Source organism: Ranitomeya imitator, chromosome 4 (assembly GCF_032444005.1).
Source record: "Ranitomeya imitator isolate aRanImi1 chromosome 4, aRanImi1.pri, whole genome shotgun sequence".
Taxonomy (NCBI): domain Eukaryota; kingdom Metazoa; phylum Chordata; class Amphibia; order Anura; family Dendrobatidae; genus Ranitomeya; species Ranitomeya imitator.
Genome location: NC_091285.1, coordinates 569,168,490 through 569,182,031, shown reverse-complemented (window position 1 = coordinate 569,182,031; position 13,542 = coordinate 569,168,490). Strand labels below are relative to the sequence as shown.

General features: G+C 42.0%; 1 protein-coding gene across 2 annotated transcripts in view; it reads left to right on the top strand.

The window, feature by feature from the left end:
* ADAMTS17 (ADAM metallopeptidase with thrombospondin type 1 motif 17) overlaps positions 1-13,542 on the top strand; it is a 434,783-nt gene that overhangs the window by 319,385 nt on the left and 101,856 nt on the right. Inside the window, exon 16 of one of the 2 annotated variants that reach the window (XM_069766308.1) lies at positions 9,034-9,108. The exons of the other annotated variant lie outside the window; for it this stretch is intronic. Within the exon in view, the coding sequence (XP_069622409.1) occupies positions 9,034-9,108 (75 nt within the window). The remainder of the gene's footprint in view (positions 1-9,033; positions 9,109-13,542) is intronic. 2 annotated transcript variants of the gene reach the window in all.

Genomic DNA, 13,542 nt, shown 5'->3' with positions numbered 1-13,542 from the left:
AGCTCCCCTCTCTGCATCACCACTATTTAACGGATGATGCAAGAAGGCGGACAATTCCTCTCCACTTCCCTGTTAAGAGGTTGATGGATCGAGGGTTCCTAATTTTTATCTCTGCACCGTGAAAAGAGGAGATGGCAAGAGACTATGACCTGCTGGATGCAGCCGCACATTCTGCCATGGGGCAGATTAACCGGGTAGAATCTCCTGTGGTATACCTACCAGTATCCCTACCCGATGGGTCATCAATTAAAAATACCACGGACTGTCAGATAGCAAATCTGGTTCGTTCCGTCTTGCGGCTTCGGGTCCAGCGCTCTATCCTCCCTAGCGGCCGCATGGATTGCTAGAGCAATGGTCTCCTGGCTGGAGACCTTAACTACCTTGATTCACACCAGCAACAACTGACCAATCAAATCCTTTGAGCGGGAGTCTGACAAAGGATTGTATAAGGATTGCCCAGCACAGTCTAGATCTAAGGGATCTTGGTTCCAAACAGGGGAACGAAAAGTAAGATCGACCCTGGACCTCACACTTCTAACAACCTTTGACATGGTAAAATATAAATAAGAATGAAAGCGGCGCTGGTGATATAGGGTATATAAATACCTGCAGCGAATAAAACAATCACCACAGATTGTAAAAAGTGTAAAGTTATAGAAAATATATATATATTCGCGCTGGTATACCCTAAGAATGAGATGACATTCCAATTGCCAGAATACACAAAATAAAATCGCGTGTGCAATGCACTCCGGATATACACCTGGGTTCTTTCCTCAACCCGTTCTAATAGTCAAAAGTCCAATATGTAGTCCACTATATGACTGCCGCACAGTCACAACTCCAAAAAAGATGTTAATATTGTTTACCAAAAACGTCCTACGTTCTCCCACTAAAGTTGTGAACATATGCTCAGATGGAGGTCAATACCTTAAGTAGTAAGAATCAGTCGTCTCCTGGTTTGAAGAAGTTCCCGGTTTATGATAACCACACACGTAGATTCTAAGAAGCGTGATGCCGGAGAGCTGCCCCGGCCGGTGGCAGCTGACTCCGGATATCGGGTTCCAGCTGGGGGCGGAGATCCTCCATCTTGGTCCGGCGACGCCGCAAAGTGCAAACAATGTGAGCGGCGCGGCTAGGACCTGTGTGACGTAAGTGATCAGGTGACCGCCCCACGTGACCGTGAAACTCCGTACGGATCGCTGTAAGGACCAAACTAACCAACGCGTTCCGAAAACCACTGTTTTCTTCCTCAGGGCTGGTCCTTGCCCCGTAAAGGAGTCCTTATATAGTCTCATCAATCACAGTCATTTAGTAGAAGCCGAACAGCTCGACTCCGCAGTTCAATCCTCTAGGGGTCAGTGTATCCAACAGGAAAATCCACTTACTTTCAATCCTGGACATGGCTTTAATATAGTTGCCACCTCTCCAGTGTGGATGTACAATTTCAATCCCCGCAAATTCCATTGTTTGAGTTATCCCTCCATGAATTTCTATAAAATGTTTAGAGAGAGGATGACCCATAAAGTTCTTTCTAATATTGCGTATATGCTCGTTTATTCTGGTCTTCAAGGGCCTTTTTGTTCGCCCGACATATATTTTCTGGCACGGACATTTAATTGTATATATCACTCCTGTAGTTGAGCATGTGATAAAGTCATTTATCTCAAACTTCAGATCCCCCTTGTCAAAACTGGTGATTTTATGTGAGTTAGTGTGTTTGCATACACTACACCTCCGACAAGGATAGAAACCTTTTAATAAATTATGAAAAAAGGAGGGGTTATTGATCGAAGGGGGTCTATTTTGAATAGTGGGAGCGATCATATTTCCCAGATTCACAGCCTTCTTGTATATGAATCTGGGATGAGCAGACATTTTATCCCCAATGATCTTATCATCTTTTAATAAATGCCAATGTTTGTTTACAATTTTGCGTAGCAAGTATGAATTAGCATTATACTGGGTAATTATGGGGACAAATTCATTCGTCTCTGTCTGTTTACTAGAGCCGCTAATCAAATCCTGTCGTGTTTTTGTAAAAACACTATCTTTGGACATTCTCAATGTGTCCTGATTATACCTTTTTTGCAGGAATCTATTTGTCATTGTTTCGGCTTCCATATTAAAATCTTCAGTCTTCGAGCAGTTCCGATAAATACGCATATTCTGGCTTTTGGGGATATTCAATAGCCAAGCAGGAAGGTGACAACTATCTAACGGGATAAAGCTGTTAGTGTCCTTGGGTTTATAAAAAGTGCGGGTTTGGATGGTATTATTGTCGATAAAAAATCTGTAAATCTAAAAAATTGATGACATTCATACTAATATTAGAGGTAAATTTTAAAAGAAATTCATTTTTATTTAAATTATTTAAAAATTGATTAAGAGTATCAGGTCCATCTGACCAAATAAAAACAATGTCATCAATGAAACGTCGCCAGAGGACCAGGTCCGCTCTCAGCCGCCCCTCGGGATAAATAGTGGACTCCTCCCACCTACCCACATATAGGTTAGCATAGCTGGGAGCGAACCTGGTCCCCATGGCGGTACCCCACTGCTGGGAGTAGTAGTCCTTCTCATACATAAAATAATTATGGGTTAAAATGAATAACATAGAATCACATAAAAATTCAATTTGTTCACTAGGGACCGTAGAAAATTTACTTAAAAAATATTTAGCAGCATTACACCCTTTAGTGTTGTCTATAACAGTATATAACGAGGTAATGTCCAATGTTCCCAATATATAATGGTCTTGCCATTGGACATTTTGTAAAAGTTTTAAGATATGCGAGCTGTCTTTCAAGTGAGATGGTAGAAATGGTACTATTTTTTGCAAGTGGCAATCCACATATTTGGACAAGTTTGCGGTGAGGCATTGAATACCTGATATAATAGGTCTACCAGGCGGATTATTTAGATTTTTATGCACTTTTGGCAAATAGTAGAAGACAGCCATCCTTGGTGTGGGGTTATTGATAAAATCATATTCATGTTTATTTAAAAGGCCCATATTAAAACCTTTATTAATTAAATCTTTCATATCCCCAATGTACTCCTCAGTCGGATCCTTTCTCAGTTTTGTGTAAGTAACTGGATCACTGAGGAGACGTATGGCTTCTTCGTGATATGACTCCCGATCCTTGTCGGAGGTGTAGTGTATGCAAACACACTAACTCACATAAAATCACCAGTTTTGACAAGGGGGATCTGAAGTTTGAGATAAATGACTTTATCACATGCTCAACTACAGGAGTGATATATACAATTAAATGTCCGTGCCAGAAAATATATGTCGGGCGAACAAAAAGGCCCTTGAAGACCAGAATAAACGAGCATATACGCAATATTAGAAAGAACTTTATGGGTCATCCTCTCTCTAAACATTTTATAGAAATTCATGGAGGGATAACTCAAACAATGGAATTTGCGGGGATTGAAATTGTACATCCACACTGGAGAGGTGGCAACTATATTAAAGCCATGTCCAGGATTGAAAGTAAGTGGATTTTCCTGTTGGATACACTGACCCCTAGAGGATTGAACTGCGGAGTCGAGCTGTTCGGCTTCTACTAAATGACTGTGATTGATGAGACTATATAAGGACTCCTTTACGGGGCAAGGACCAGCCCTGAGGAAGAAAACAGTGGTTTTCGGAACGCGTTGGTTAGTTTGGTCCTTACAGCGATCCGTACGGAGTTTCACGGTCACGTGGGGCGGTCACCTGATCACTTACGTCACACAGGTCCTAGCCGCGCCGCTCACATTGTTTGCACTTTGCGGCGTCGCCGGACCAAGACGGAGGATCTCCGCCCCCAGCTGGAACCCGATATCCGGAGTCAGCTGCCACCGGCCGGGGCAGCTCTCCGGCATCACGCTTCTTAGAATCTACGTGTGTGGTTATCATAAACCGGGAACTTCTTCAAACCAGGAGACGACTGATTCTTACTACTTAAGGTATTGACCTCCATCTGAGCATATGTTCACAACTTTAGTGGGAGAACGTAGGACGTTTTTGGTAAACAATATTAACATCTTTTTTGGAGTTGTGACTGTGCGGCAGTCATATAGTGGACTACATATTGGACTTTTGACTATTAGAACGGGTTGAGGAAAGAACCCAGGTGTATATCCGGAGTGCATTGCACACGCGATTTTATTTTGTGTATTCTGGCAATTGGAATGTCATCTCATTCTTAGGGTATACCAGCGCGAATATATATATATTTTCTATAACCTTTGACATGGTCCTCCTTCTTTGGATGGAGTTCCTCCGCTCAGCCATTACTTCAACAGAAAAAGGTGCAGTTTCCGGCTTCCATCGACATTCGGGTTGCTTGCCCTCTGCATGAAAAATGGTGACGACAATGGAAGCGGTTTCCTTCGCTCCGCTCGTTTTCAGCAAGTCAAACAGACTTTCAGACAATAGTCTCTGAGCTCCTTCTTCATCCAGGGCCTTTCTCCCGGTTCAATGGTTATTTGTAACTACCAATGCCAGTCTTCTTCTCCCCATCATTGTTCTGGAGATCCGAACGGTAGTCTTACAGCAGGTCCACTGCCTTTTGGCGGATCACCCTATCCGAATTCAATTGGATAATGCCACGGCGGTGCCTTACGTCAGTCATCTAGCAGGTACCCACGGTCAGGCGTCATGACCGAGGTACCTCACTTTCTCTGATGGGCCGAAGTCTATTATTCGGTGATCTCGGCAGTATATATGCCAGAAGTAGAAGTCTGAACGGCAAACAAATTCAGCCATCAGGGTTCCACCTCAAGTCAGTGGGAACTTCACCCCGAAGTCTTCCATCAGATCTGTCCTTACTGGAGCTCTCCAGTTGTAGGTGGGATGACATCCAGACTGAAGGCCAATGTACTCGAGTACGTGGTTCGGCCTCGAGATCCAAGAGCCATCGCTCTCCATGCTCTGGTTCTGCCATGGTACCAGTTTCCATAACTCCCCTTCCACTGCTTCCGAAAGCCTTTCGGAAGCAGAAAGGGGCCCCAGTGATCCTCAGAGATCCGCACTGACGACATCCGTTTTTTTGTTTGCGGAGCTAGTATCTTCTCACCTTATCGCAGCACAACTGCAAGTAGGGACTTTCTCACAGGGAGTTTTCACACGTAGTTCTTCCCTATCGCATACCGTTAGATCATTGGGACCTTATTATTCCTAGGAGCCTTACGGTAGGCTCCTTTTTCATCCGGGCAGTCTTTACTATCAGGGAAAGTCGTCCCGTTCTCCTCTGCGATATTCTCACTCTGACGAGTCTTCGGAGCTAGCTTCTCTGCTCTTTCAGACTTTTTTCCCTTATTACCTTCGAGGCAAGGTTGTTCTCAGGCCATCTCTATCCCTTGTTACCAAGGTGGTACTGTATTACCACTGTTATGAGGGCATAGTTCTTCCCTCATCTCTTTTGGCTCCAGTCCACAAAATGGAATAAGATCCCCCATATTCTGGACGAAGTGAGTGCTCTGAGTAGGTACGTCTTGAGGACAGCGTCCTTCTGAAGGTTGGACGTTTTATTTGGGCTTCCTGACGGTAGAGGAAGGCTTCCTGACATTTTCAGGAAGGGTTTAGCCATTTCATCGACCATGATAACATGGTGTATTCTTTTCACCATCCAGGAGTCCTTCCATGCTAGATGTCAGCCTATCTCCCTGTCTATCAAGGGTTCTAGGCACCAGGCGTCGGCAAGGCACGCCTGCAAGCTTGCGGATTCGTCCAGTCCACATGCATTCTTGAAGCACTATAATTCCCACACTTCCACAGATGTGAGTCTGGGCAGGCGGACTCTGCAGGCCGCGGTGGCACACTTGTAAGTAGTAAGTTACACAGGGCCTGATCTATTGTTGTCCCCACCCAGGGACTGCTTTGGGACATCCCACGGTCTGTGTCCCCCAATGAGGCGAAGGAGAAATAGCGATTTTTGTGTACTCCCCGTAAAATCCTTTTCTCCGAGCCATTAATTGGGGGACACAGCTCCCACCCTGTTATTAGCTTATGCTTGTTTTTTATAATATGACATGCTATACGCTCATATATTGTTATTGATCTCCTACTGCTTTTGCACCGAACTGGTTAGCTGAGAGCCAGCAGGAGGGTGTATACTGCAGGGGAGGAGCTAACTTTTTTTGTATCACTTAGTGTCAGCCTCCTATTGGCAGCAGCATACACCCACGGTCTGTGTCCCCCAATGAATGGCTCGGAGAAAAGGATTTTACGGTGAGTACACAAAAATCCCTATTTCTCAAAAAATAATAATTCTTGATCATCGTTTCTCATAATACTGCATCAAGCCGTTCCCGTCTTATTCATCTTAGAAATGCATTGATACATTGACAACTGGGTGTTACCATTCCAATTGTTGAATGGGTATGTTCCTCCTCACTCTGGCATTGTATTACACTGTCCAATCAGCGTTGACTGAGACACATCCCTCAACTGGCGAAACTCAATTGTCACTTTGTCCATGAATTTTTGGATAACCTAGGAACGGCAAAACGCATAGGCCTAAGAAAAGATGCTCCAGATGCATTGTTGTTTCATGTGCATTACCTAACGTAAACATGTTGTTCGTGCCAGCACATATTTGGCCACGTTTCTCTTTTTTTTTTTTTTTTTAATAAACATTTTTTTCCCGTTTATTCAAACTTTTTATGCCAGAGGTCTCACACCAGTTTCCCTAGCTCTGACAAAGTTGGTTCAAATGGGGCAAGACTTGGGGGGACCAAATGCAGGACAAGTAGGCTGCAAGCTGAAAGCAAGGACCTCCAACGTGATATTTTCCAAAATACTGCCTGTACCAAGTGCCACGCCAGAGAGGCAACGGGAGATTAGGGAAGTTAATAAGTGGCTCAAGAATTGGTCTAGGAAGGAGGGGTTTGGGTTCCTTCAGAACTGGGCCGACGTCTCAGTTGGCTACAGGTTCTACGCTAGGGACGGGCTGCATCTCAATGGGGAAGGTGCAGCTGTGCTGGGGGAGAAAATGGCTAGAAGGTTGGAGGAGTGTTTAAACTAGGGATTGGGGGAGGGTATTCAATTTATAGGAGGGGAAGATAGTGCAGATAGAGACCTGGGCACAAATAAGGAAGTTGGGGGTGGCGGTGGCATGGGGTTAGAACAGTTAATAATTTAAGAAAGAATAGAGGTACAGAGAGGAACATCAAGTGCATATATACTAATGCTAGAAGCCTCGCCAACAAAATGGACGAATTAGAATTAATGTTGTTGGAGCATAATTATAACATGGTGGGGATATCAGAAACATGGCTGGATGAGAACCATGACTGGGGTGTTAACTCTGGGCAAAACCGTCAATGAAAAAGACCTGGGTGTATAGGTGGATGACAAACTCATATTCAGTGGCCAGTGTCAGGCAGCTGCTACTAAGGCAAATAAAATAATGGGATGCATTAAAAGAGGCATAGATGCTCATGGGGAGAACATAATTTTACCTCTATACAAGTCACTAGTTTGACCACACTTAGAATACTGTGCACAGTTCTAGTCTCCGGTGTATAAGAAAGACATAGGTGAACTGGAGCGGGTGCAGAGAAGAGCGACCAAGGTTATTGGAGGCCTGGGGGTCTGCAATACCAATATAGGTTATTACACTTGGGGCTATTTAGTTTGGAAAAAACGAAGACTAAGGGGTGATCTTATTTTAATTTATAAATATATGAGGGGACAGTACAAAGACCTTTCTGATGATCTTTTTAATCATAGACCTGAGACAGGGACAAGGGGGCATCCTCTACGTCTGGATGAAAGAAGGTTTAAGCATAAGAACAGACGCGGATTCTTTACTGTAAGAGCAGTGAGACTATGGAACTCTCTGCCGTATGATGTTGTAATGAGTGATTCGTTACTTAAATTTAAGAGGGGACTGGATACCTTTCTGTAAAAGTATAATGTTACAGGATATATACACTAGATTCCTTGATAGGGCATTGATCCAGGGAATTAGTCTGATTGCCGTATGTGGAGCCGGGAAGGAATTTTTTCCCCAATGTGGAGCTTACTCTTTGCCACATGGTTTTTTTTTTGCCTCCCTGTGGATCAGCATGTTAGGACATGTTAGGTGAGGCTATGGGTTGAACTAGATGGACTTATAGTCTTCCTTCAACCTTAATAACTATGTAAGTGGGTGGCGTTCCATACACTACAAATCTTACTCCAGTCCCCAACGCAGAGGCACACATCACTTTTCTGACTTGCCGGATTCATGAATCAGGAAGTCTGACTTTAACATGCCTTCTTATAACAATCGGTGTAAGCTACGCTGGTCTTGAAGTGCAAGGGCCCTTGTGTGCTCACACCTAGTACCATGATTGGCTACATTTTGACCGCAATGAAAGAAATGCTTTCCTCAACCGAGAAGGTACAGAAAGTGGGGAACACATTGCCTGAGCCTTACCGACCGATGTAAGGACAGAACACATTCACCTAATGCTATCATGAATGTGTAGTTTTGATGCGTGTAACTTGCATGTTATGGCTGTCCCACTGTATCATGTTTTATTCTTTGTAGTGCTCATACAGTCACCAAAGTAGCTTCCATGATTCCCTGTGTCACTACTCCATCATGTATACTATGCCAAGCTACAATTCAAGGTTTATAATTGATTAGTAATTACTTTAGGTTTAGACTTCCAGATGTTTTCTTATTGGCTAACCAGAAAATAATATGTTTGCAACCTTTCAGAGCACAGAGGCTCCTCCTTCAGGCAAGATCTGTAATCTTGCCTGAAGAAGGAGCCACTATGCTCTGAAAGCTTGCAAACATATTATTTTCTGGTTAGCCAATAAAGGTATCACTCCCAGAATACTTCTGTCATCACTGGGCAGAAAAGTATTCACACCGATTTTTCTGGCTAACACTGTACCACAATACAATTTGTTATTGTACATCAAGATGTTTTCTTAGAACTTTTAACTGGATAATATGCCCCAAATTCTCAACCAGTCAAAAAGTTTTCTGGCTTAGAAGTGCTGACCAAATCAACGTCTGACCTATTTGTGTTCCTTAGTCAACAGTAGTCATTGTAAGAAGGTTTCCACATGTGTCATGACAAAGCCAACAACAGTTCCCAAGTGTTTCACATGTAAGAACGGTGTAGTTATTGTTTGGTGCCTCTGCTTGGTGTTTGGTTGGTGTTTCTTTGGAATTTGTCATTTTTTCCACCCAAAAAACTACAAAGTATCAACGATGTTGACCACTTCCTTCCAGTCAATTAACCCCTTCATTCACTCAAGCAACATTTCTCATTGCTACAAGTTAATGTACTAGACAAATCCTACATTCTTCGGTTCTATTTACTGACTTCAGTTATGTAAGGCAGCATGTGACGTGTATTAAATCATGACAAGAGAGGAGAAAACGTTGCCATAATATCAGTATTAGATATTGCAATTATCTCTCAAATGCATAGGAAATGCAATCAGACTTTTAACAAATCTGTTGTATGGGGTCTGGACAATTGCCAATACAATGGTAATACCCTATGCAGAGGAATATCTGATAAGACTTTGCAGCTTTCCTGAAGTGATGCTATGAACGTGCCTTACACAGTGTAATATGAATGCTAATATTTCATAATATGTCATCAGGATGCAAGCACATTGCTAACAAGGACCATAGAATTATAGCCGAGGTCACATATGTTAAAAATCTCAGCATATAATTAAAAGCAAAGGTTATTGAGAGATGTGTAGTAGATGCTTGTTGGTAATGAAGGGGTTAAGGTGTTTTCTCTCCCAATTACTTGTTCAAGTAAATAATGATTAATCAAAGTGTTCCTTCAAGGAATTCACATTTTTTGACTGCAAGAGGCATAAGGATGTAATATGGTCTATATAGCTTGCTATGAGCCCATGCTCGACCGATTCTTTTTTTTTTTTTTCTTTTTTTCAGAGGCACTCTGTAACTTGGCGTGCCATTTTTCATCATGGGGTTCATGTGGAAATAAAAGCTCAGAGGTATTCTCCTCTAGAAGCATGGAGGCACCATATGGTGGCACTTAGGGTCCATAATGCAATCTCTGTGCGCCACCGTACAAGGTCTTTCTTTGTTCACGGCTTGGCTGTGTGCAAATTTTTACAGGTTCTAAATGAAAGGATCTGACATCATGGTATCAAATCATAATTCTAATGGTAAAAAGCTGCCGTAATGTAGAAACCACACTGTAACAATCATCGCAGTTGCGTATAATTTCCCGTCTTAGCTTTTCTCACATGTGCCCTGTGCAAGATAAAATACTCATTCTCGTCATCCTTGTCAAATTGAAGAAACACTTTGATAAATGTGTCTTTTTCTCTATGTGGACGAGGGCATAAAGACCAGCTGCTTGCGAAGTTTTGTGATGTATGTGCTTTCCTGGCCTATCATGTTCTTCCTGGTAACAGTGAACGCAAGGCTTGTGTCAAAATATTGTTGTGATGTCATCCTGAGCATAAACCAAGATCTGACCCCTCCATGACATCCTCTAAAGTCCCTTCTTAGCAAACGTTACACATAAGGGACCAATGCCCTGAAACATCACCTCTCAAGATGATAGATGAAGTGTCAGACTGTCTGGCATGAGAACAACGTAAGCATCTCATTGCCAAACCCAACATCTATGGACTGTTTACAGTGTCGCAGCTCACACGCATGTTTGGTAAGCCTTTGTGATGTCATGTATTTGTTCAAGCTTTGCCAGAGTACAAAACGATTACAAAAGTCATTTTATGCTGATCTTGGGGTTTGCTCAGACTGACATTGCCTTCCTCGGGTGACATCTTCTCGTGTACAAAAATCATTGGTGATCTGTTGAATTCTGCATAAATCTTTGATGGTGACCTTTGCTGGTTTTTTAGGAATGGATTTTTTTAGTTTACATTCTGCACATTTGTACCCATATAAATACTATCTGGTCCAATATATGTTACCTGTGTTATACATACTTGCCACACACATGTCCCATCAATAGACCAATTGGAAGATGAAGCTTTTTGTAACATAGAGCCCATGTTCGTTACTACTGATGAGGACAGATTGCAGTTCTCAGATTCATCATAAGCCTTACCCATGTCCAAGGGCACCTTATCACTCAGGAAAGATCAATGGTTTCTGATTACCTGTCCTCCATCTGAACCTGGCACAAAGTGAAATAAAAAAACTACTTAAAATGTGCTAGTGTTGGCGAAACCTGAGCAAATTGTGAAGCATACCATCAGTATACACAGAACTCAGGGAAGCAATGAGAAATCTGACAAATTGGCCAACTTACGGTAGTTACTAATTGTATATACTGAGACAATTGGAGCACTTCGAGTGGCAAGTACATCTTTCCTTTGTTAGACAATTCATGCCAAACTATGTTCATTTTCCACCCTCTTTAGATGGTCTCTTAGGGTATATTCACACCTTGCATTTTTGCTGCACACAATCAGCACTTTTTTGCCATGTTTTTCCAGAATTTTTGCATGCATTTTTCTTGCATTCTTATTCATGGGTGAGAATTGCATTCTTATTCATGGGTGAGAAGCGCATCAAAAACCCTAAAAAATTGACACGCTCTGCAAAACCACAGCAGGGCTCAAAATATGCGTGAACCCCCCACCACCAGCCTCATCATGTGCACGAGATTTCAGAAATCTCATTGATTATGGGAGTACTGTAAAAGCTGGGTATTTTATGCACCAAGTACGCTGCGTAAAAAATGCAAAAGAAATGCTTCATGTGACTATATACTCTTACACGATCATGCCTAAACAGTATGTCCACCTTTCAGCATAATTTTAGGTTTGACTTATAGATACAATTTCTGATGAATTTTGTTTATAAATTGCGTCACTTACCTTTTACGTATCATGAGTTAGAGCTTTTATTATAATCCCGGGATTGCATCGTTTCAAGGTATAACATACCTGGCGGAGATCATACAGCCCGTGCCTGATACATGCTGCATGTGGAGCGGGGAGTATGTATGAGCTGCGGTCAGGTTCTTTTTAACCCCTTAATGACCGCCAATACGTCTTTTAACTGACCTGAGATATAAGAGAATAGCCTCCCCATACAGATGACAATCCAGCATCTGTTGGTTGTACACTATAGCTGACAACTTGCTGTATCAGCCACGATCAGTATTTGCACCTTCTAAATCTGTTTAACCCCTTAGATGCTGCTGTCAATAGTGACTACATTATTATAAATGGTTAACAGAGTGTGGGGGCTTCTTCTTTATCCCAATTGGTGCCCTCAGATCATGATTTTGTTGTCCTGATGTTTGCGATGGCAATTCATGACCAAATAGTGGCCTTAGAGTCTGACGGCTATAGTAATCTGTTTAGAAGTTAGCAACATTTAGGTGGTAAAAATACACATTTTCATTTCTGTCATGCCACTTTGCATTAATTCCTGTAAAGCACCTGAAGGGTTAATAAACTACCTGACAGCAGTTTTCAATATGTTTAGGGGTGCTGTTTTTAAAATGGTATCACGTTTGGGGGTTTCCTAATATATGGGACCCCTAAAGTCACTTCAAACATGGATAAGTCCCTAAAAAAATAAATGTGGTAAATTTCTTTGAAAAAATGAAAAATTGCTGCTACATTTTTAAACCTCCTAAAATGCTAACAAAATAAAATAACATTTTACAAATGGTGCTGATGTAAAGCTGACATGTGGGAAATGTTATTTATTAATGGTTTGCTGTTGTATGACTATCTGGATTAAAGGGATAATCATTCAAATTTAGAAAATTGCTAATTTTTTAACATTTTTCTCAAATTTTTTATATTTTTTATAAATAAACACAAAAAATGTTGAACTAAATTTACCATTATCATAAAGTATAATGTGTCACGAAAAAACAGTCTCAAAATCACTGGGATTTGTTGAAGCGTTGCAGAGTTATTACCACATAAAGTGACACTGGTCAGATTTCAAAAATTTGGCTCGGTCACTAAGGGGTTAAAGCACTACTTCAGTATTTGTTTGTTTTTATTTCAGAGCTGGAGTGGTGCCACTAATATAAGGTCCCTGACCCTAGTTTTAGGCTTACTAGCCGCCGTTTTTCAGCAATTCTCAGTGCCACTCTGGTCCTGCACCGCCATTTTGTGACCGCAGCTCTGGACTGACCTGAAGTCAGAGGTAACTGTCACAAGTTCTCAATGTACGTGCATGAGAGCCTTGTTTTGGCCTTGTTCTAGCTGTCATAAACTTGCACTGAGTTGTGATGTCTAGATTGCCCAGCAAACACTGGAGAGATCCCAGCAAGTCACAAACTTCTGGAGTCTGACCGGAGCGAAGCTGGGAACAGATGAAGACGGCGGCTAGTGATTATGAGACTACGTAGGCACGGCAGGTGCCATTTTAAAATGGTCTTAGTTTTTTTTATACTCCTCAGGAAAACATCAAGCACAATTATTAACTGCTCATTAAATATGTGATTATGCTGCAGCCCAGATGCCACGGCTGGCACCTGCCTGCAGAAGTTTTTTTTATATTTTTCTTTTTAAGTATGTACATATATTTATTATGTAAACTAGGGGGC